Source organism: Amblyraja radiata, chromosome 6 (assembly GCF_010909765.2).
Source record: "Amblyraja radiata isolate CabotCenter1 chromosome 6, sAmbRad1.1.pri, whole genome shotgun sequence".
Taxonomy (NCBI): domain Eukaryota; kingdom Metazoa; phylum Chordata; class Chondrichthyes; order Rajiformes; family Rajidae; genus Amblyraja; species Amblyraja radiata.
The window spans coordinates 18657487-18681048 of record NC_045961.1 but is presented as its reverse complement, the minus strand read 5'-3'; the positions used below and the strand labels follow the sequence as shown (position 1 = coordinate 18681048).

Here is a 23562-nt window from a genome sequence, read left to right as displayed (position 1 = left end):
GCTCTCAGTTGCTGCGTCGAGGCTGAGTGGTCTCTGTAGGCTGTCGGCCACATGATGGGTGGAGACTCGATGTTTTCTGCCCCTGTGAATACAGGTGGGGTTTGTCACTGCCTCGGCTGCAGAATCAAGTTACAATTGGCCTTCCTGCGGAAATGGGTTGTTTTAAGACACAACATTGTCCTTTTTATCTGATTTTATTGTTTAAACAGGCAGTTGTAGATGGGCTAGCAAATGCATTCAGTTCTGCTTGTGTGACAATTGTGTGACAAGTTCAAAACGCAGATGCTTGCTGGCCTTGCATCTTCCAGAATGAGGTGAAAGGCTTTAGTATCGTGCAGTGTGAAGCTATTTCCAGTCCTCTTGTAATGAACCCCCAACACTCAATTATGAAAGAGCAAATCAGGTTCCCTGATGGCCCAGGAAATTTATCTAATGAGTATTTAAACAGAGATTCTTCTCTGAGCTGCCTGAGCATATCTCAACATTGCCATGAGAGCTCCCTAGTTCAGTGAGGTGGGGTTTCTAGTTCAGTGAGATGGGCCCCAGTTCAGTGAGGGCTCCCTGGTTCAATGAGGCAAATATTGCATATGTAGCGGGGTGACCAAAACTGTACACAATACTACAACTGTGGCCTTACCAACATCGTGTAAAACTGTAACACAACATCCAGGCCTGTATGAATTAGGGTTTGTGTGAGGATTGTTTACGTTCGCCCTGTTCTCTATGTAGGACGGCACGGTGTTTGACGGGCGGCCGATCGAGTCGCTGTCTCTGATCGACGCTGTGATGCCCGACGTTGTTCAGACCCGACAGCAGGCGTTCAGAGACAAGCTGGCACAGCAGCAACAACAGCAGCAGCAACAGCTGCAGCATCAGCAGCAGCAGCAGCAGCAACAGCAGCAACAGCAGCAACAACAGCAACAACAGCAACAGCAGCAACAAGCAGCAGCTTCCTCGACCCCACAGCAAGCAACACCAAAGAATGGAGAAGCCACTGTCAACGGCGAAGAAAACGGGGCACACACCATCACCAGTAAGTGTTGCATCTGGGTTATTCAGCTAAAGGTTAGAGCACTGAGTTGATAACTCTAAAGAATTATTTCTGTTATTAATTCCAACAATCATGTTCTAATGTAACGAGATGCTTAAAAACTTTGCACCCATATATGAAGAAGTGAAGGTTGTAGAAATGCATGCTCCTTTTATAGCAATTCTACTATTTTTATTTTAGACTAGACCAAGTGGGACCCGTTGGGTCCCTGTCACACGGGAGTCCTGGTCCCCCAACACAATATTCCACCACTCACCAATAGCCCCCAACTGTGCATGTCGGCGCTTCCTCATTTAAAAAAAATGCAATTGCACTAACATTTTTTCATTCTTTAATGTGATGTAGGTGTCACCGACAAGGCCATCTTTTGTTATCCAAATCTAATCATTAAACTTTCATTTTAGAGAGCAATTAAAAGGCTTTGCAATCACATATGTGCTGGGTAAGGCTGGCAGATTCTTCCCCTGAAGGACATTTGCTGCCAAGGACTCAATGTCCTGGGATAGCAACATTGCAGCCGGTAGGGCGATAATCCCATTATGACGTCATAGCTGCTAGCTGCCAGTGCAGATTTAAAGAAATCCTTCTCAAAGTTGAATTTTGTAACGCTAAAAATGTTAATAACTTGTAAAATATAACATCAATCTGAACGAAACTTGACACAAACCACCACAGGACAATTGTGAGTAAGATGGTGCAAAAATGTTAGCGCTATCGTGTACCGTTTTGGCGTAGTTCCGGGAACACATACGCACGTATAGATAGATAGAAACAAACAAGATGAGTTTTTTAGTAATATATATGTAGGCCTGCCCCCCCCCCCCAACGCAATATTACACCACTCACCCAAAGCCTCCATGGGAGGCCTGGTCCCCAACGCAACCCGTTCCCCAGGGGAATATTCCACCCCTCACCCGTTTCCCCAACGGGAGGCCTGGTGTCCCAACGCAACCCGTTCCCACTTTCTAGTGCTGGCAGCCTGGCTGGACTGAGTGTGTCGAGATTGCAACAATGTAGCAATGTGAAGTCATAGCTGAAGATATAGCTGGAGACTGAAGACATTTTTCTCAAATATTGACTTTTTAAGTTTAAAAATGTAAAATTTATTGTGAAACATAACATCAATGAGTACGAAACTTTATACGATCGACCACGGGACAAAGGTAAGGTGGTGCAAAAATGTTTGCGCTATTGTGTACCGTTTTGGCGTAGTTCCTTGAGCGTTCTCAGATCCCTGTTGTTAATACATGGAAGAGATTTTATCTATTTGTTCGACTAATGTATGACTAATCGTGTCAGTGGCGCTGCGTGGTAGAGCTTCTGCCTCGCTGCACCAGAAACCTGGACAACATTACCTTTCCAGTGACTGAGGAAGATTATGATTTTTTGCTTGGCCACTTTTATGACTGTTAAACAAGGTAAGATTTAAAGTAATTGCTTCCAAGTGGCTGACATTTTCAATGTCTTGTTTTAGATAATCACTCTGATGCCATGGAAATCGATGGCGATGTTGAAATCCCTTCCACCAAATCCACAGTCTTAAGGGGTCATGAATCGGAAGTGTTCATCTGTGCCTGGAACCCAGTCAGTGATCTCCTGGCATCAGGGTAAGTCTTGGATTGAAGTCTGAAAAGTGACAATAAGGTCGCCAGGGTTCACCAGCAGCACAGATTGTATTACTGCCTTCATCTCCATCAAATAGCTCGATGTGCACGCTTACAGTCTAAAGCTTTACTGCGGCCGGGCTCCCACCAAAGTTCTTTGGGACCCGACCCTGTGCGCAGGGAAGAGGGTAGGGCCGAGGATGTCCTGGTGGTTGCTCCATGGGCCTGGCCAAGCTGGCCACACCGCAAGTCACGGCGCCAGGGCGGAAGAGGGACTCTGCCCGAGGGCGGCTGCTTGCCCGTATTTTTTTCCCCTTTCTTTCCGGGGGGTTACGGTCCATGCCCAGGTGGTTACTAGAGATGGGACTAGACGTGCTCTGTCCACGGGCGCCCTGGGGGATTTCCGGGACCGGCTAGGGCACCACCTCTATTCATCCTTGACAATGATTTGTACGGATAGGTTGGTTCATATTTTATCGTTTTGTCTTGTGTATATTGGTGGGGGTTTCTGTTTTTGTTTTTTACTGTACTGTAATATTATTTTAATATTTGGATAAATATTTTGATTTAACAAAAGAGACGCAAAGTTCTCAGTGCTGTTGGAGATTTCCCGTCTCCATTTCGAGGCATTACCGTGGGATGTTGCACTTTCTTGAGCAGCATTGATACATCCTTGAAATACAATACAATATTGTATTGTATTGCGTAGAACACAAAGTCCTAGAGTAACTTAGCAGGTCAGGCAGCATCTCTGGAGGACATGATAGGTGACGTTTGGATCGGACCTTCTTCAGAGTGGAAGTAGAGTTTCAGGGCCATCCTTGTGGGAGTGGTGCTGATGTCGACTTAATTATCGAAGTTCTAGTTACCTGGATCGGGCAACGCTCTTTGCAGCTAGAGCACAAACTGCACTTTGAAAATGACGCCAAAACGGCACCTCTTGTATGTGGGCTCAGTAGACTATTTCTGTACACTTTGCTAATCAGAGATGTACTTAGGTATGGCAATACTCCATTAGACTGTATGTAAGGAAATCATTTCATTGTGCATTTGCAGGTGACAATAAAAGCACCATTGACCAATGCAGCAAATGGCAGTCAGAGCCCTCAACAGTTGCCACAATCGAGCGTGTCCCCTTCATGGATGGTTACAGGGCTGCCAACTCTCACGCATTGAGCGTGAGACTCACGCATTTCATACAATTCTCACGCTGATCACAGAATTTCTCACGCTCAAAATAAATAAATAAATAGAACGAAGAAAGTCACAAACAGGAAAAAAAACTTTCATATCAAAAGAGAATACAGATGCTGGTATCTGGAGAGAAGTAAAGCCCCTGTCCCACTTAGGAGACCTAAACAGCAACCTCTGGTGACCTTGCCCGCCACTCAAGGTTTCCATGAGGTCACCGGAGGTTTTGGTCACTCTCCCTAATGGTCAAAAATGGTTTCCGCGTGGTCGACTCCAAGCTTCATCTAGGTTGCTGCTATTTTCTCATCATGATTAAAACCGGCCTCGACTAAAAATAGGTTGCTGTTTTAAAAATCGATAATTTTTCAGTCGCAGGTTTAATCGAAGCTGGTTTTCTTCATAGTCGAGGAAGGTTTTCAACATATGCGTGGGAGGCGGTAGGAGGTTGCAGGTCACCTCGACCTTGATTTTTTTTTGGGTGGCGGGCAAGGTCACCAGAGGTTGCTGTTTAGGTCTCCTAAGTGGGACAGGGGCTTAACACAATGCTGGATGACCCCAGTGGGTCAAGCTGTGCCTGTGAAAGCAACAGGTCCAAGCCGATATTTCGGCCCGGTCACCTGTGAGGTCGAGCAGAATGGCGCAATTATTATAAAGTAGGTGAAAGAATCAAGGGGACAGTCGGGGAGAACATGGAATGTGTTGTGGAGCAGACGGAATGTCTGAGGGTCCGAGTGAAGATGTTCCGTCTGTCTGTACGGGTGGACAGGATGAAGGTTGTGACGGAACAGATGGGGAGTGAGGCGAAAGATTCCACAGAGTAAAATAGACAGAGGGACAGACTGACCACACTGGGTGTGAACATATCACCTGGATGTTGGGATCTCCCCTAGTTTATTGTAGAAAGCTGCAATAAAGAGAGCAGAAAGATGCACCGATCCTTTCATGAGTTTACCGGAAAAAGCTGACAGCGGGGAATTCCATCCCAGATCCAGTGACCAGCTCACAGTGATCAATAATTGCCAATGGAACCCATTTTATCTCACTGCAGAATTCCTACGTTTTGTTAATGTGTATTGGTTGCGAACTGAACAAACTGAACGCTGTACCTCTAAACTAAACAAGAGGAGAACAAGAAATACTCAGATGACAGAATAGAGACAGATAATTATCTAATATAATAAATTGATGATCTTATCAAAGCTCCAATTCTGATGAAGCAAATGCACTGGTGTTGCACCGCACTCTGCATTGGCGTGTAAACTGGTGCACCTGGACATTACTGCAGAATCACTTCCTGCCTAACATTCATTGCTCAATACAAATAATCAAAGTGTTTCTACTGTCAAGATGGCAGCAATATTTCCAGATGTGGTTCCAAGCACGCATCGCCGTCTGTGTAAAGTCTTCCCGTCAGGTTCCTTGTAAATCTTGCCACTCTCACCATAAAGCTATGATCTCTGGCTTTTCACTCCCCGTCCTGGGTAAAAGACTTTGCGCCGTCACCCTATCTATCCCCCTTATACACTTTTATAAGCACCACTCAGCCTCCTGCGTTCCAAGGAATAAAGTCCTCATCTCTACCTATAGCTCGGCCCATACAAGGAAAGAGCAGCGAAGCCCTACTCCAACTACTGACGGTGATGCCACAAATGAAGAAGCTTGTATACACTGAACCAAGAGTCATAGAGTCACACAGAAGAGAAACAAACCAAGCAACTATCTCTGTCTATGCTATCCTTCACAATTGAAGGACATTCCATTGAGAAATGTAGACCAATCTATATGTGTCCTTGGTCAGTTCACGAATGATGTTAATAGTAGGAACAGACTCAAGGTTTACATTATGCATTTAGCAGTGTATACCTGTATGTGCTAAGCAGGGATGGGGTGGCTATTATCTCCAAACTCCGGGACCGAGGTATCTTCACTCCCTCTACCACTGTTTTTAGCATCAACAGTCCTCAGTCAGTGAGGATAGGTGACACCTCCTCCAGAACCTACAGCTACAATAAGGAACATTGTTGAGTGGTCAGGCTGTTTCTTCCTGGCCCTTCTTTCAAATACAACCCTCCCGTATCGACGAGCCATCAGATGAGAGGTTAGCTTTGCTAATTGGCCCCCAGTAAGGACTACCGTCGATACTTCATTCAGCTGTATTTCACCAAGCATCGCACGTTGTGAGGCGGCAGGAGATTTTCTGTTTGGTGTCATTTCCAGACTGATTATATTGTATGTATAATTGGGGACATTTTATGGACATTTCCGCTTAAACCCCATAGAGTTAGAGCGCCAACTGTATATGTCTATCGCATATAGGTATCACCACTATCGCTAGGACTCCTAGCTCGTCAACAGTAGGGATCACTCTCCCAGCTACCAATACAACTTAGTGGTGAGTAGGAATAGCTTTAAATTCTCACACGCCAAAGGAATGAAGTGATTAATGCATCTCGCAGGGCAATTTACGGTTGCAACAAAGAACATGCTCAGGTTAAGAGATTCATGGACATAAACATGCTCAGGTTAAGAGATTCATGGACATTTTTCATCTTTTTGGGCCACAGTCTTAGAATAAAGGGGAGGCCATTTATGACTGGTCCAAAAAAACTTTTTCACGCAGAGAGTTGTGAATTTGTGGAATTCCCTGCCACAGAGGGCAGTGGAGACCAAATCACTGGATGGATTTAAGAGAGAGTTAGATAGAGCTCTATGGGCTAGTGGAATCAAGGAATATAGGGAGAAGGCAGGCATGGGTTATTGATTGGGGACAATCAGCCATGATCACAATGAATGGCCGTGCTGGCTCAAAGGGCTGAATGGCCTCCTCCTGTACCTATTTTCTATGTTTCTTGTATGTTTCTAAAATTAAGAACCCAGAGTCCATTCAGACCAAATTTCACAGATTAGAGAAAGTGAAACTTGTATTAAGCTGGTCACGTATTAATGATGGCACATTTGAACATTTAGCTTCAACTTTTGAACATTTAGCTTCAATGATGTTCTGCGTTGACAATTTTGCATATATATCTTAATTTCATTGAACCATATACTTGGTTGAATATGTGGCATTATTTTCGTCTTGTTTATATAGTCAAAGGGTAAGATTGACTTTGTGGTGAAAACAGATCAGTGATTCAGTGTGGAACAGAGATGGCACAAGTTCGCCACCTGGTGGCACAAGCTCGCCACCTGGTGGCACAGAGCACTCCTGCATTTATACATCACCCTTGGAACAGCGCATTAACACATTAAAGTACAGTGTGATACCCAACCACAGAATGAAATACTGGGGCAGTGGCCAAAAGCTCGCTCGCTTGCTCGAAGAGAATGCTTTTAAGGAGTGAATTAAATGGAGAAAGGATGAGATGAGGTAGGGAATTCCAGAAACCAGCAAGGGATGGTTCAGAATTGAGGATGAACTGAGGGAACACGGACATCTCGGGGAGTGGTGAGCTCGACAAGATTAGGGAGAGGCAAGGGCAAGCAGATGTATTGTCCCCACTATAAGAATGGGCATTTTAAAATCCTGCATCCCAGGAGCGAGTTTGAGTCAGTGAGGACTGGGCTGACAGATGGACAGGACTGAGTGTGAGCTACGTGCATGGGTGTGAACGTCACACTCAGAGAGAGCGGACGTTGATGGAAGCTTGCACAAGAGAAGTCAGAACCGTGCTAAACCAAGCATGGGCAATGTATAAGACGGAGTAGAGTTGGTGACGTGATACATGTAACTAAGGGTCCTCACATCCCAGAGACAATGTTTGATAGACAATGTTATAAGACAGGAGGAGGGTTGGTGATTTACGACTTGTAAAAGTCCTGTCCCACGGTACGAGTTCATTCCAAGAGCTCTCCCGAGTTTGCTCTGATTCGAACTTGGAGATTTATGGTAATGGCCACTCGTCTGTACTCGGGGCTCTCGTGGACATTTTTTAACATGTTGAAAAATCTTCACGAGTCTTCCCGTGCTTACCTGCCGTTAGCGAGTCTTCCCGAGTACCTGCCGTTAGCGATACGAGCAGCTAAGAGACGTCCCCGAGCTCCGACGTACCCGCTACGTTCATTCTCCGTGCTTACCACGAGTTGGATTTTTTTTAAACTCGGGAGAGCTCTTGGAATGAACTCGTACCGTGGGACAGGGCTATTACTCGGGGACCTCAGTGATATCCCAAAGATGTGGTTGGAAGCACATCCTGAATTTGAAGAAGAAAGCAAGATTAAAAATAGACTGTTGCTGCAGAATCTGCCGTCCCCTGTGTCTTAAACATTACTGGCATCAGAGAATAGCTAAAGAGGAGAATGGAGTAGTGTTTAGTGAAGGGAGTTTGTGGCAAGATAATGGCTTCTGTCCTCCCAATTGTTTCATGTTCAGGACAGACATTGTGGGTCAAAGGGCCTGTTCTTGTGCTGTACTGTCCTATGCTTCCATACATTTCATGTTCATGACATACAGGATAAGGGTTTAGCAGAATATCATTTCCCAGACGTTGAAGGCGTTGAGCGTGGTCGAGGTGAGGTGAAGCTGAATGTGGAGATGGCACTTTGCTCTCCAATAATGTTGCCAAGATGGTTGCGAGGCAGGAATTCTGGAAAGGAAGACAGCAGTGATGTCAGCCTGTAACTGGACAGATAAGATGCAGATCAATAAACTGGAGATCGAAGGAACTCAACAGGTCAGGCAGCATCTGTGGAAAGAACAAGGTACAAAGTGCTCAAAAGGGAACTCCAGATGCTGGAATATCGAAGGTACACAAAATTGCTGGGGAAACTCATCGGGTGCAGCAGCATCTATGGAGCGAAGGAAATAGGCGACGTTTCTGGCCGAAACCGAAACACTACAAAGTGCTGCAGTAACTCGACCAGCATCAATGGAGAACATGGACAGCTGACGCTTGGGGTTGGGAACCTTCTTCAGCCAAAGGGACTGAAGAAGGATCTCAACTGGAAACGTCATCTATCCATGTTCTCCATAGATGCTGCCTGACCTGCTGAGCTACTCCAGCGCTGTGTTTTTCTGCTCAAGGTTCCAGCATCTGTGGAATTGTGTCTACTCTGTGAAAAGAAGTATTCCTTGTTTGGATTAAAAGGCGTTACAAAAGAAGGTTGTTTGACCCTCTGGATTTTTTGAGCTGCTTGACCTGCTGAGTGTTTCCAGCATTTTTTATTTGTACCTTATATAATGTAAGAAGTAGGTAGGCGGGTGTGTGTCGGGGTGAGTGATGCAGTGGAAGAGGATGCCGTGGCCAGCCATGTTGTGTTACACACAGAGAAAGGATGAGGATGGATGGTTACTGTTTGCACAATATTCACCTCGAGGCATCATTCCCCGGCCTATTCTCACAAATTGGTGCCTTTAAGATTCATGTCTGATGTCTTGCTCCAGAGTTAGAAGCAGCAACGATTTTAAAAAAAAAAAGGGGGATTAAATGTGAAACTTTGTAAACTCTAAACAAATAAATTGTCATATTTCCAGTTCTGGAGACTCAACTGCACGAATCTGGAACCTGAATGAGAACAGCAACGGTGGACCGACTCAGTTAGTGCTGCGGCACTGTATCCGAGAGGGCGGCCAAGACGTGCCCAGTAACAAGGACGTCACATCACTCGACTGGAATGTAAGCTTCCATGGTTATAAAATCAATTTGTGACCCTTGTGTTACTCATTGTAATTAAAACCTATTAACCATTAACTCAATCTTTCATTTTCAAAAGAATTCCATTCGGAGTCAAAAGTAATGCTCTTAAATAAGTAGCCTTTGTACGTTAATGAGTTACAAACAGTGCATTGTGTCATTTGTATTACAGTGTTAAAAACATTCAATCACAAAGAAATGTCTTGCTTTGGCAAGATTTCTTCAGACATTCTTTGTATGAAGCTGTGTGGAATGCAGCTTTCATGTAAAGCCCTGTAGCGTTCAGATCTAGTGAACAACCACTTCCTAATGCCCTAACTCTTGGCATCTTACTCTCCTAAAGCTCCTTCCCAGTCAGCAGAGCAAACTATCGTTGTTAGCTCAAAAATGTATCGCAGGCATTGAATTTTGAAACGGGCATTCGTTGGTTTAAAAGCAAATGTTTCCTGGTGTTAATAATCTGATTCCAATTACATTGGTTTTCATATCTTTTGGGTCTGTTGTCGATGCTTAAGAGAGAATTCTGTGCTTTACTTTTACTGATGAGGTTTGAAGGGCATTTAGGACAAGCAGAGAAGACAATACCAGCTGCACCGACTGCAAGCTGACTGTGATGCTGTGCGCTGTCTGCCAGCATGTGAGTCCTGGTGCATCAACACTACACATTACTGTGTTCAGTTATGTTTTCCTGCTTGGAGTAAAGCTCCTGGCTGCCCCACTCACCAGTCGTGTACGTACTCACTACAGCCCACGCCCATACTCTACAGCGGCAACAATGATGTCATCTGGCATGTTTCCAGAACTGAACGCTGCAGCAGAGACACTGACAGCATTATTAGTGTGGTTTCTCAGTGTGGTGTGAGAAAACTTGGCAACAACTTGCAAACAAATGGACCTGAATTTCAAGAGTGTTTAATTACTAATTGTATCGACAATGGAACAAATGGGATTTGGCTGTTTCGGCGGGTTCACGATTAAATGCTGAGCTGAGTGGGGAGATAGCATGCAGTGGCATGGCCAGGGGTGTCACACGGTACTGCCAGCGTGACCTGAGCCTTACTACACCCCTCCCCCACTGGGCCAGCTCTCCTGATACACAGGAACTCACTTCCTGCTCCATTGTATCCACACGCTCTAATTCACTCTTCTGATTTTACACCATCACATTCCCAGCTCCATCCAAAGCCTGGCTCCAATTCACAACAATACTAATGATAGAAATAACCTTGGCAAGACTAACATCAAATCCTTCATCTTCAAAAGAAAATCTGGTGCCCTTAATTCCAACCTCTCTCCAGCACGGAAGGAATAGAGAAAGAAGCTAGTGTTGTGTAGCACCTTCCATGACCACTGTGTGTGGCAGACCTGAGATGCCTTCACACGTTAGATCGCCACATTGACCAATTTCCCATTGCCCACTTAACTCCAGTCTCCATCTTCTTTATTGTCTTTCTAACATGTTGAATTCCACGTTATGTAAATCCCAACTAATCCAAACCTGCCCCTTCAGCGTCCTCTCATGTTGGACTCCCCCTGTTCTCTGTCGTCAAAATGCACAGAAACATACATGGTTTAGACACGTTTGCACTGTATCTTGTTTTGGCAGACCAGTCGGATGTCTCTCTGTCTCTAGATCACCCTCCACCTTGCTTTCTCCCTGCTCACTTCACAGTCTACCTCTCAACTTGTCCTCCTGGTTACACCTTCAGTTCCCCTCCCTGTTTCCACCATCTATTTTCCATTTTGCACCCATCATGCTGAAGACATTTATCGAGTGCAAGTTGTTAGTCTTTTCAGGAGAGGAGCTGAGATGTTGGTGATTACTTTTTCCAGAGTGATGGAACGCTTCTGGCCACGGGATCATACGATGGATTTGCAAGGATATGGACAAAGGATGGTAGGTTATGATTTACTAGGCACCTATTGGTTCATAAAATGTCCGATCTAATGTTACCAATAACCTGGAATGTTTCTTTGTCTCAGGCAACCTTGCGAGCACCCTGGGACAACACAAAGGGCCCATATTTGCTTTAAAATGGAACAAGAAGGGAAACTACATTCTCAGTGCGGGTGTTGACAAGGTGAGATGCTATAGGAGTGTTTTCAGGAACACAAGGGCTGGTGTTTGCCCCGCATGCCCCACTGTGCAGGCAGCTGGTTATTGTGTGAGAGGACAACCATCATCTCAGCCACTGCTGGTGAACCTGTGACTTGGTCACAGGCGGGTGGACCTCCGAAGATCGACAGTAAGTATTCTCTTCCTCAGCCACATGTAGCGATCGCAGTGCGGACACCGGGGGAGTTCCCCAGCTGATGCAGCTGAGCTGGTCCCTCATGGTGAGGAGGGTGGTACTTGGTACCACCCTTGAAGAATCCAAACAAACCAAGTATCTTGGCATCAAATTGCAGAATGATCTGCGTTGGAATGGTCAGACTCATCATGCAACGGTGAAAGCAACAGGTGTCCTAAACTTTCTGAGGTGCAACTTTCATCATTGTTCAACTTCTGTCAAGGAGAAGCTATACTTTACCCTCGTTAGACCTCATTTGGACTAAGCAGTTGCAGCATGGGACCCATACACAAACAAAAACATTTCTTCCATCGAACGTGTCCAAAGACAGGCAGCTCGATTTGTTACTAACACCTATGAGAGAGAAGCGAGTGTCACCAAACTTCTGAATTCTCTGGGGTGGAGCCCTCTCCAAGACAGACGTGAAGCTCACCGTTTGACCTGTTTTTACAAAATGTTAAATGGTCAGCTCGACATAGATTACAAGACCTACACCAAACCGAAACCAATTAGGAGCAGACGAGGGCATTCGATCCAATTTGTGATCCCAGCTACAAAGACAGATGTGTACAGCAATTCGTTCTTCCCCCGCACAATTAAAGCATGGAATAATCTCCACCCAAATATAGTTACCCAACCAGATGCAACTAAATTTAAAGTAGCTCTTTCTTCCCAATAACCCTTTCTGGCTTAAGCCCTCCCTTCACCACCTCCAGTTTAAATTCCATTTGGAATATTTTGGAGGACCAAGAAACCAAGAACCAAGAACCAAGATTCGGGCAGAAACAGAAGCGGTGAAATCTCCAACGATTATCTGCAACATTTAAAGGAGGAAGCAGCCAGCAGGCTGGGAGTTGGCAGCTCTCCTTCCTCTAGACAAGAGACCAGTTTGTCATTTTGTTTTTTCTCTCTCCGCAGACGACAATAATTTGGGATGCTCATACAGGCGAAGCTAAGCAACAGTTTCCATTTCATTCAGGTAAAAATGAATAGTTTTATATATAATAACAGTCAGTTAGCGTTACTCAAAATATACAAAGTTGGAGGACCTCAGCGGGCCAAGCACTTGGTGCCTTAGATTGGGCATCTGTGTCTGTATAGACGGGTTGGGCTGAAGGGCTTGTTTTCATGCTGTGTGACTCTATGTCCGTAACTAAAGTAGCATCTAATTAAACACAAAATACTGAGAGGAACTCAGGCAGCATCTGTGGAGGGAATGGACAGTCCTCTGTCGGCTCTGCTGTGAGATTTCAGCAAGGTCTGCCCACTCTGGGGAAGTTATTCTCCCATGCCCTCTCCAGCACCTCCCTGGAACAGCCCCCAGTAATTGGCATCTGTAACATTTCCCCTCGTATGTGGAGAGTGGATGAGAAAGTGGAAAACATAGAACTACATTCAGGGGCGGAAATCCCTGGGGGGTCAAGGGGGACGCGTCCGTCCCCCCCAGTTTTGAGAGGTGGGGAACGATCCCCCCCATTCTTTGTAATCCAGAATTTAAAACCCGGTGAATTCTCCGCTTTCCGCGAGACAGTGGGGGTGGGACTGCTGATCGAGGGCGCCGATTGGACGAGAGAGGCATCGGTCAGCAGGCAATGTGGGCAGGACATGATGATTCAGCGCGATCATTGAAGGAGATGTCGGTCAGAGGGGGGGGGGGGTGGGACTGAGGATAGAGCGCGGTGATTGGAGGAGGGAGACGTGCCAAAACACTCTCGGCAGCCCTGGACACAGACCTGCGCCTCATCCGCAGCCAGGATCGATCCCGGCTCTCCGGCGCTGCAATTGCTGCCGAACCGGCACTGGACTATCCCCGTCCCCACCCGAGTGCCCCCACGCCCGGAGGTTGCCAGAGACGTCGGGAGTCAGACGGGAGATGTACCCCCAGGCCCACAGTCATCGCAGAGAAGTAGCGCTAAACCCAGCTCAACTCGTGCCTGTCCCGCCAGGTTAACCTACAGCCCTGCCTGGACTTGCGGGAAATATGGCCCAGGTTTACAGCCAGCGTGGTGTCCTGTCAGTCCAGGCAGGGCTGTAGGTTCACCCGGCGAGACAGGCACAGTTGAGCTGCATTTAGCGATGGATTGAGCCTCCGAAGCCTGGCGTGTGCGTGTGAGTGTACGTGTGTGCATGCACGCGCGGCCGCCAAGAAATTGTGTCCCCCCTGTCCCCTCCATATTTTGATAGCGATTTCCGTGCCTGATTACGTTTAAAAGACATTTGGACAAGTACATGGAGAGGAAAGGTTTAGAGGGATATGGGCCAAACAGCTGGCACTAGTGTAGATGGGGCATTGTGATCGGCATGGGCGAGTTGGGCTGAAGGATCTGTTTCTATGCTGTATGACTATGATTCTAAAGTGAACGGATGATCGATGGTTGTTGTGGACTCAGAACCAGTTTCCTTGCCGTAAATCTAAACTAAACTGGGGGTTAGCACGGTCAGCTAAGCAAGTTTTTGGCAGGAAGTAAAATCAGTGGTAAACTCCTACTTGTCAACTCTGCCCGCTGGACTTCCAAGTTAGAAACACCTGCACTATGAATGCAGCTGCTTTTCAAGGCCTGATGTTGGCAGCAGAGGAGCTGAATATTTTCAAAGCCTGCTCTAAAAAAGCCGTTAAAAAATGCTTTTGTTTTGTAAACCAGCTTCTTGCAGCTCCTGGTTTCTTCATTTAAAACAAAAAACTGTGTTCCCCTTGATCCCCGAGATTGTGTTTGTTCTGTGTTATTGATTTTGGCCGCCTACTTTAGAGCTTGTGGCTAACGGGGGAGTGATTTGTTCTTTGCAGCCCCTGCCTTGGATGTGGATTGGCAAAACAACACTGCATTTGCATCCTGCAGCACGGACATGTGCATTCACGTCTGCAGGCTGGGTTGTGACCGTCCTGTCAAGACATTCCAGGGGCACACCGTGAGTACAGACGCAAAACCCACTGACAATATTCTGTATTGTGTACGGAACATGTTATATGCTATAATGTGGAACATGGGACACTGCCCGGTCCATCACAGGTACTGACCTCCCCACCATCGAAGGTCCATCACAGGTACTGACCTCCCCACCATCGAAGGGATCTACAGGAGGCGCTGCCTCAAAAAGGCAGCCAGCATCATCAAAGACCCACACTACGCTGGCCACGCTCTCATCTGGCTAGCCATCGGGACGAAGGTACAGGAGCCTGAAAACCGTGACCTCCAGGTTCAAGAACAGCTTCATCCCAGCAACCATCAGGTTCTTGAACACTGCACAACACTAACCTCAGCAACTGTGGACTGTCTACTGAGGCTTTTTTTTGTTGCACTAGTATTGGGGTTATTAATTTATTGTATTTTTGTTTATTATATTGAGTACTGTGTTTACAGGCCTGTTATGTTGCAGCAAGCAGGAATTTCGTTGTTCCATTGGCAGCACATAAGACAATTAAATGCTCTTGACCAAAGAGATGTCATGGTAAAACAATAAAAGTACAGGAAAGCATATTTCCTGAGCAAATTTTGAAAGGAAATAAATAAAAGAATATTGATTGAAAAAAAGAAACAAAAAGTGATCCTAGGAGAACTGAGTTGCAAGGAAAGAGAAAATAGTACAGGAGAAAGAAAATAAAGTTTTGGGTTGCATCCAGCATTTATGAATTAAGCCATGGGTTTTGAAGCTGCAATGTAACAAACTGGTACCTACAAAAGCAAGGCAACACATCAGGATTTTTAACATATTTTATCAGCATAGGGGGCTGATGTGCTTCTTTTTACATTTCAGAATGAAGTCAATGCAATCAAGTGGGACCCATCTGGCATGTTACTTGCATCTTGCTCAGATGACATGACACTGAAGGTAGGACAACGTAATTATGGGTCCAATCCCTTGTGAGAATGGAAATGTGAGCATCAACTGTGTTTCACTTAAAACATACTGGGAGCTTCCAACCATTTCACCCCCAAAAGCCTGAAGCATGGAGTGAGACAGAAAGGCTTTTGTCCATTATCCCATGCTCCTTCTCTTAAAACCATATGCCACCTGAAGTAGAGGCATGCACCTGATCCCCACCAGCCTGCATCAGGTTTGATACGAGGACGTTCACCTCTGTCAATGATTGTCGGTCTATCGCATGCAGGTGTGACATCTCGCTCATCACAGCAGTGTGTGTATGGAACTTTGTCAAACCCTGTCCCTCATAACTCACTTGAGTGTTCAGTGTTGTTCACTTCTTAAGACTCTAATTGCACACATTTCCTACTTTTGGTGTTATAATTTAAGATTCATTTAAATGAAAAAAGCAACAGAAATGAGAGAACTGACACTTTTATGGATTAAAGTCAAAACCAGCTGAGAATAACAGAACTAAGTGACCATGCCTTTTTATTATTCGATTGACTGCTACCTTTTTTTAGAAATAAATGTGAATACATTGCATTTGGAAATATTTTAATGCCATTTAGGTGTTGGGAATTTATCCTGATTCAGTTTAGTGTCCATATTGAAGGTGACACAAGGTTGCTGCTCCTCGATGTCAAATGGCAATGCTGACAATTGGTATAGGTCCCCCTTGTGGCCTGTTGCAGACGTACAGAAGCTTGAAAGTGCGCACCACCAGACTTAGGAACAGTATCTTCCCCTCAGTTATCAGACTTCTGAACAGTCCTTCCATAAGCTGGGGTACTGTCATTGGACTTTGTCCATGGAACTGAAGTGCTGAGAAATATATCCTGTGCTCTGTATCTTCCCCATTGCACTACCTATTGTACTTGAGTTTGGCTTATATATATATATAATATCTGATCTGTTTGGGATAGCAAAGCTTTTCAATGTACCTCAGTACACGTGGCAATAATAAACCTAAACCAGAGTGAATCGACTTAACAATAGACAGCACAAATAACGGCATCGAGGCACATGGATAATCCAGCATCTTTTCACTTGAGTATTGATAATGTAACCAGCAGTTGAGAATAGTTTCTGTGCGCAGTCAGCCCTTAGGTTTTATCTTGAATTCACCTCTAGTGCAGATGATGTGGAATCCTGGTAATTTTGTGCAATGTTCTTCATCTGCAGTGGATGCCACAATAACTGCTTCACTGTTGGTGCTTTGTTCTTACACAGATTTGGAACATGAAGCAGGATGCCTGTGTGCATGATCTCCAAGCCCACAACAAGGAGATCTACACCATCAAGTGGAGTCCCACTGGGCCCGGCACCAACAACCCCAACTCTTACATCATGTTAGCCAGGTAACACTGACTCCTCTAAACAGCGCTTGTGTTACAAACTCAAACCACCCCAGCAGTCCTTAGGACTTTCTTTACTCTACAGAATTAGGACTTAAACTGTACATCAACAATGTCATAGACAATAGACAAAAGACCCTTCAAGCCAGCACCGCCATTCACTGTGATCATGGTTGATCATCCACAATCAGTACCCCGTTCCTGTCTACTCCCCATATCCCTTTACTCCGCTATCTTTAAGAGCTCTATCTTACTCTCTCTTGAAAGCATCCAGAGAATTGGCACAGATTCACAACTCTCTGGGTAAAAAGGTTTTTCCTTATCTCCGTTCTAAATGGCCTACCCCTTATTCTTAAACTGTGGCCCCTGGTTCTGGACTCCCCCAACATCGGGAACATGTTTCCTGCCTCTAGCGTGTCCAATCCCTTAATAATCTTATATGTTTCAATAAGATACCCTCTCATCCTTCTAAACTCCAGAGTGTACAAGCCCAGCCGCTCCATTCCATCAACATATGACAGTCCCGCCATCCCAAGAATTAACCTTGTGAGCCTAAAACAAATATAAAAATATCAAAGATAAAAGTTAGCACAGATACACCAGGAACAAGTCTTTATTTTATGAAACAAAGTCTATTTTCAGTAATGAGCAGTGGATTGGATTGATGGTTCATTACATAGGGGCGGCACAGTGGCACAGCTGTAGAGTCGCTGCCTCACAGCTCCAGAACCCAGAGGTTCAATCCCAACTACCGGTGCTGTCTGTACGGAATTTGCACGTTCTCCCCGTGATCACGTGGGCTTTCTCCAGTTTCCTCCCACATTCCAACGATGTACAGGTTTGTAGGTTAATTGGGTTCTGCAAATAGGCCCTCGTGTGTAGGACAGAACTGGTGTGCGTTGTGGTCGTACGTCGGTGTGGACTCACTGGGCCAAAGAGCCCGTTTCCACGCTGCATCTCTAAAATTAAAAACTATATTTAAGCTCTGGCTGTGAGGCGGGTCTGAGGTGAAATGACACCACCAACCTTTCACCCTCAATATCCCTCTTGTCCTCAATGAATTGCAGCAATGTTTCTTCACCTATCAACCCACATCTAAGCATTCAATGACCAAAATGATCTCATTTGATCGCATTTTCCAGGTTTATTTTGAGAGCCGTACTTTTCATCCGGGTTAATTTAGGTGGGTTTACAGATATCCGGTACAGAATATAAGAGGGTCATCTGTATTGTGGGGATCTCGGTCATTGTACAGGTGCACAACCTTTTATCCGGAGTTCCGGAAACCGAAAAGCTCCGAAAACCGGACATTTTTTCCAGGATGTCGTCTGCACACCAAAGCTCGCGTTTGGCGCCAAACTTGACCCGAAACGACCCACGGTCAACCCAGGTCTGTACTACTGTAGCGGCTGCCTCCTCCCCGGAGACCGGGGAGACACTTAAACATCTGTAAATCATTGCTTAAATGTTAGTCAGTTAGTTTGGAGGGCTTTTATGTGAAGTGGGGGGGGGTGGTGAAGGGGGAAACTTTAATTCTTAGTCCCCTACCTGGTCGGAGAGGCAGGGAGCGGGCAATGCCTTACCGGGTCGCCATGCAGTAAGCTCCGGAGCGCTGTGGCCGCCGACTCCCAACATCGCGGAGCTGGGGCTGCGGGCGTCCGGCCGCGGGCGGCGCTGGATTTGGAGCGCCGCGCAGCCATGGGTAGAGTTGCCGGGGTCGGAGCTACAACCGGCGCCGCCCGCGGCCGGACGCCCGCAGCCCCAGCTCCGCGATGTTGGGAGTCGGCGGCCACAGCGCTCCAGAGCTTACTGCACGGCGACCTGGTAAGGCATTGCCCGCTCCCCGCCTCTCCGACCAGGTAGGGGACTAAGAATTAAAGTTTCCCCCTTCACCCCCCCCCACCACATAAAATCCCTCCAAACTAACTGACTAACATTTAAGCAATGATTTACAATGATTCCCCGGTCTCCGGGGAGGAGGCTGCCGCTCCAGACTTTTCAAGCCGCCCGCGCTAACTACCTAATCTACGCTAAAAATCTTCCATTCAGAACTCCGAAAAATTCCGAAATCCGAGAAGTGTCTGGTCCCAAGGCTTTCGGATAAAAGGTTGTGTACCTGTATCTCGACTTACTCATTCCCATCAGGCATCTACACTTTAGACCTCATTGGGAAGCTTGGATTATTTGTCTTCCATTGCCCGGGAAATTGCCCTTCCAGATCATTTGACAGTAAATGCTTTTGGAAAAACCATTCATGAAGTGAAAGATTACAGGCGTTGAGCCTCAATGCCTCACTTGGAGGCTGTAATCTGTGGCTAGAGACGGCAGATTTGGATGCTAATCGCACGTATGACTTGCCATTGACAGTGCTTCGTTTGATTCAACTGTACGCTTGTGGGACGTGGAACGAGGGGTTTGTCTCCACACCTTGACCATGCACCAGGAGCCGGTCTACAGCGTCGCCTTCAGTCCTGACGGCAAATACCTCGCCAGTGGCTCTTTTGACAAATGTGTCCACATATGGAATACCCAGGTATGGCACACCTACACACATGTGGAATAGCCAGTATAACACACCTACACACATGTGGAATACCCAGTATAACACACCTACACACATGTGGAATACCCAGGTATGGCACACCTACACACATGTGGAATAACCAGTATAACACACCTACACACATGTGGAATAACCAGTATAACACACCTACACACATGTGGAATACCCAGTATAACACACCTACACACATGTGGAATACCCAGTATAACACACCTACACACATGTGGAATACCCAGTATAACACACCTACACACATGTGGAATACCCAGTATAACACACCTACACACATGTGGAATAACCAGTATAGCACACCTACACACATGTGGAATAGCCAGTATAACACACCTACACACATGTGGAATAACCAGTATAACACACCTACACACATGTGGAATAGCCAGTATAGCACACCTACACACATGTGGAATAGCCAGTATAACACACCTACACACATGTGGAATACCCAGTATAGCACACCTACACACATGTGGAATAGCTAGGTATGGCACACCTACACACATGTGGAATAACCAGGTACGGAACACCTACACACATGTGGAATACCCAGTACGGCACACCTACACACATGTGGAATAGCTAGGTATGGCACACCTACACACATGTGGAATAACCAGGTACGGAACACCTACACACATGTGGAATACCCAGTACGGCACACCTACACACATGTGGAATAGCTAGGTATGGCACACTTCCCACCCACATGTGGAATACAAAAAGCTGGGGTAACTCAGCGGGACAGGCAGCATCTCTGGAGAGAAGGAATGGGTGGCGTTTCGGGTCGAGACCCTTCTTCAGACTGGTTAGGGAGATATAGACGATGATGTGGAGAGATAAAGAACAATGAATGAAAGATATTCAAAAACTACTGTTTCCGTTGTTCAAGATGTGGACTTTTATACATCTCATATTTCGCTTGGGCAGCTTAGGCAGTGGTATGAATATTGATTTCTCTCACTTCAGGTAACCCCGGCATTCCCTCTCGCACCAGCTTCTCGTTTTCACCCTAGAAACAGCTAACAATTGCCTGTTTCCTTTATCATCGATACTATTTTGCATATCTTTCATTCATTGTTCTTTATCTTTACACATCGCCGTCTATATCTCTCGTTTCCCTTATCCCTAACCAGTCTGAAGAAGGGTCTTGCCCTGAAACGTCACCCCTTCCTTCTCTCCAGAGATGCTGCCTGTCCCGCTGAGTTACTCCAGCTTTTTGTGTCTATCTTCGGTTTAAACCAGTATCTGCAGTTCTTTCCTACACATGTTGAATACCCAGGTACGGCACACTCACCCACCCATACACGCACATGTGGAATACAGCACACTGCCCACAGGCAGCTTCGATACGCTAGCATGCTGCAACTCAAGGGCTGATGCTTTACATAAAGAGGCTATTTGATTATGTTGTTGCCAAGGTATGTGATATGTTAATAAAAATTCAAGCCAGTCTATGATGATGGGGGGAGGGGGAAGCCTTCACATGTGCCCAGCTGTCTGTCTGTGGCCTTCAACATTCAGCACTGTGATGGATAATACACTCTTCCGACAAATGTCAATGGCAACTCCAGTTCAAGGGCATCCTGTACACCACAGAACTCTCATCAGGACAAGGATCATTTAATCCTCTTTGGCAGCAGTCCTGCAGGAATAATCTGAGACCATACTTGGAGGCGAGAGAGTTAGATGTGGCCCTTGTGGCTAAAGGGATCAGGGGGTATGGAGAGAAGGCAGGGATGGGATACTGAGTTGGATGATCAGCCATGATCATATCGAATGGCGGTGCAGGCTCAAAGGGGCGAATGGCCTACTCCTGCACCTATTTTCTATGTTTCTATACTTTAGCACGCACATGTGCAAAGACGCGTACTTTTTCTAAACACGCAGGTGGACTCTGGCCACATGTGCATGCATTAATATACATAATCTTGGGTTCTTCTGTAACCCTGGCCCTTGTTGACCCCTGCTAAACCCTCCTCCTCCACCACGAGTGAACAAATCTTTAATGCATCGCTTGTGAAGCATCCAAATGTTTTAGCAAGCAAAACAAGAGAATCTGTTTAAAAGGTGCAAACAGAAATATTGCTGTGTATTGAAATCAATGTTTCTTCTCACAGACAGGATCTTTAGTGCACAGCTACCGAGGCACTGGAGGCATCTTTGAAGTGTGTTGGAATGTGTCTGGGGACAAAGTGGGAGCAAGTGCATCAGATGGTTCTGTAAGTAGCCACTTCAGTGCTGTCTTTATTCTGACTGTCGGCTCTTTGGGTAGAGTTGGGTGATGTGCAGCGCGCACCCTCTACACAGGCTAGGCCTATTTTACATATATTCTCTATGCAACTGTACATCCCGTCCCCAGACCCCTCATCCAACTGTATAGAGTGCAGTGAGGTGCCCCCGGGCAACAAAAGTGGATGGGAGAGGATGTCGATTCGCTGGTCGATCCACACGTCCAAGGAAGGCGAAGGTTGGAGGACCACAGCAGCCTGGGGCTTGCCTAGATCAGACACCACTCATAACAACTAGAGCGTGGACTTTGAAAATGGCACCAAACACAAAGAAAATAATTTCACCGTACGTTTGCACGTGACAATAAATGCGCTGTTGAACGTTGAAAGTTGGTGACAGGACGGAGGCAGAGAGATGTTTCTGATGCTCCAGGATGAGGGTCCAGGAGAGGCTAGAAAGATCCATATACAGTGGCCCGTGAATCAGTGGCATTGTCCGCCACGGATTATTCTGTGTTTGTTCCCGGCGTAGATGCAGGGCCGGCCTTAGGAGGGTGCGGGGCCCAATTGGGAACAATTTTGGTGAGCCCCAGGTTCCCAGCCAAGGTCTGTAGAATCATAGAAATATAAATAAAGTCTATTATAGACTTTATATCTCTATGGTAGAATGGAAGGTAATCAAAATGTGCGCTTAAAAAGTGCCTGCGAGTTAATGGACCAAACAGATCTAAGCTACATTTTAATATAAAATTGCATACATGTAAGCCTACAAGTAACAAACAAAATGTGTAGATCACCTCTGAAAAGTACATAGTTACAATACCACTTGTAGTGGTTTTAGTGACTGAAATGAAAAAAAAGTAATTTAATTCCTACTGATTCCTACTCCCACTACGCTCTGCAAACAAATGCATAGATTTAGCCATAACTATTCCATCAAAAATTCTGACCCCATGAGCTCCATGTGAAGTGAATGCTTGTCACATCAAATGTAAATCAGCTCCTTCTGGAACTAAACTCCAACCTCATTCTAAAATTTGTCTGATACAATTTGTTGCGTTGGATTAATGCAAAATGTTTGCACATTTGCCTCCACCATTTTTACAGTTTTTTCTCCATCTAAAAAATAAAATTTCTAACACAGCTTTCTGTCAAGTAAGTCCATGGTGTACGGTAAGCATGCCGTGAGAGCCATGTGTTGCAGTGTAGCCTTCAGTCCTGAGGACAACTCTCTCACACACTGATAAAACACTTCCCACCTCTGCCTGGTGAGCTACCAGCAACTCACAAACTGGTCAGAGGCAAGGGAAAACCGGCAAGTGATGTAGGGCCATGCCAGATTGATGGGATAGAGAGAATTCTCCCAGAGTTAGACACAAGGCACTGGAGTAACTCAGCGGGTCAGGCAGCATCACTGGAGAAAACGGATGGGTGACGTTTCGTGTCCGGACCCTTTCATGGGCTGAAAGTAGGAGGTGGGTGGGTGGGAGGTGAAGAGCTGGAGGCAAGGAAAGACCAGGGTCAATCTGGGCTACCATAAATGACCTCAGGCAGGGCGGTGCCTGGTAGGTCCATTGTTCCAATCGGGAAATTATATGGGGAACTGTGGTACTGGTAAAAACGACTAGGATGGAGGAAAGGGCAAGGAGAGAGGGTTCCCGATGTCGGCTCCTGTACATAGGCGAGACCAAACAGACACTGTACACGTATGGTTGGTCTGCCTAGGCCTACAGGATATCCCGGTTGCCAACCATTTCAACTCCC

The 23562-nt window shown here is 46.0% G+C and overlaps 1 protein-coding gene across 5 annotated transcripts in view; it reads left to right on the top strand.

Annotated features, from left to right (window-relative positions):
• The window catches only part of LOC116974125 (F-box-like/WD repeat-containing protein TBL1XR1), a 211660-nt gene that overhangs the window by 186422 nt on the left and 1676 nt on the right, over positions 1-23562 (top strand). For all 5 annotated transcript variants that reach the window (XM_033022282.1, XM_033022284.1, XM_033022285.1 and 2 more), the window contains 11 exons: positions 730-1033; positions 2526-2658; positions 9320-9461; positions 11313-11376; positions 11463-11560; positions 12689-12749; positions 14556-14677; positions 15524-15598; positions 16865-16992; positions 19357-19522; positions 21688-21789. In XM_033022282.1, the coding sequence (XP_032878173.1) occupies positions 730-1033; positions 2526-2658; positions 9320-9461; positions 11313-11376; positions 11463-11560; positions 12689-12749; positions 14556-14677; positions 15524-15598; positions 16865-16992; positions 19357-19522; positions 21688-21789 (1395 nt within the window). The remainder of the gene's footprint in view (positions 1-729; positions 1034-2525; positions 2659-9319; positions 9462-11312; positions 11377-11462; positions 11561-12688; positions 12750-14555; positions 14678-15523; positions 15599-16864; positions 16993-19356; positions 19523-21687; positions 21790-23562) is intronic.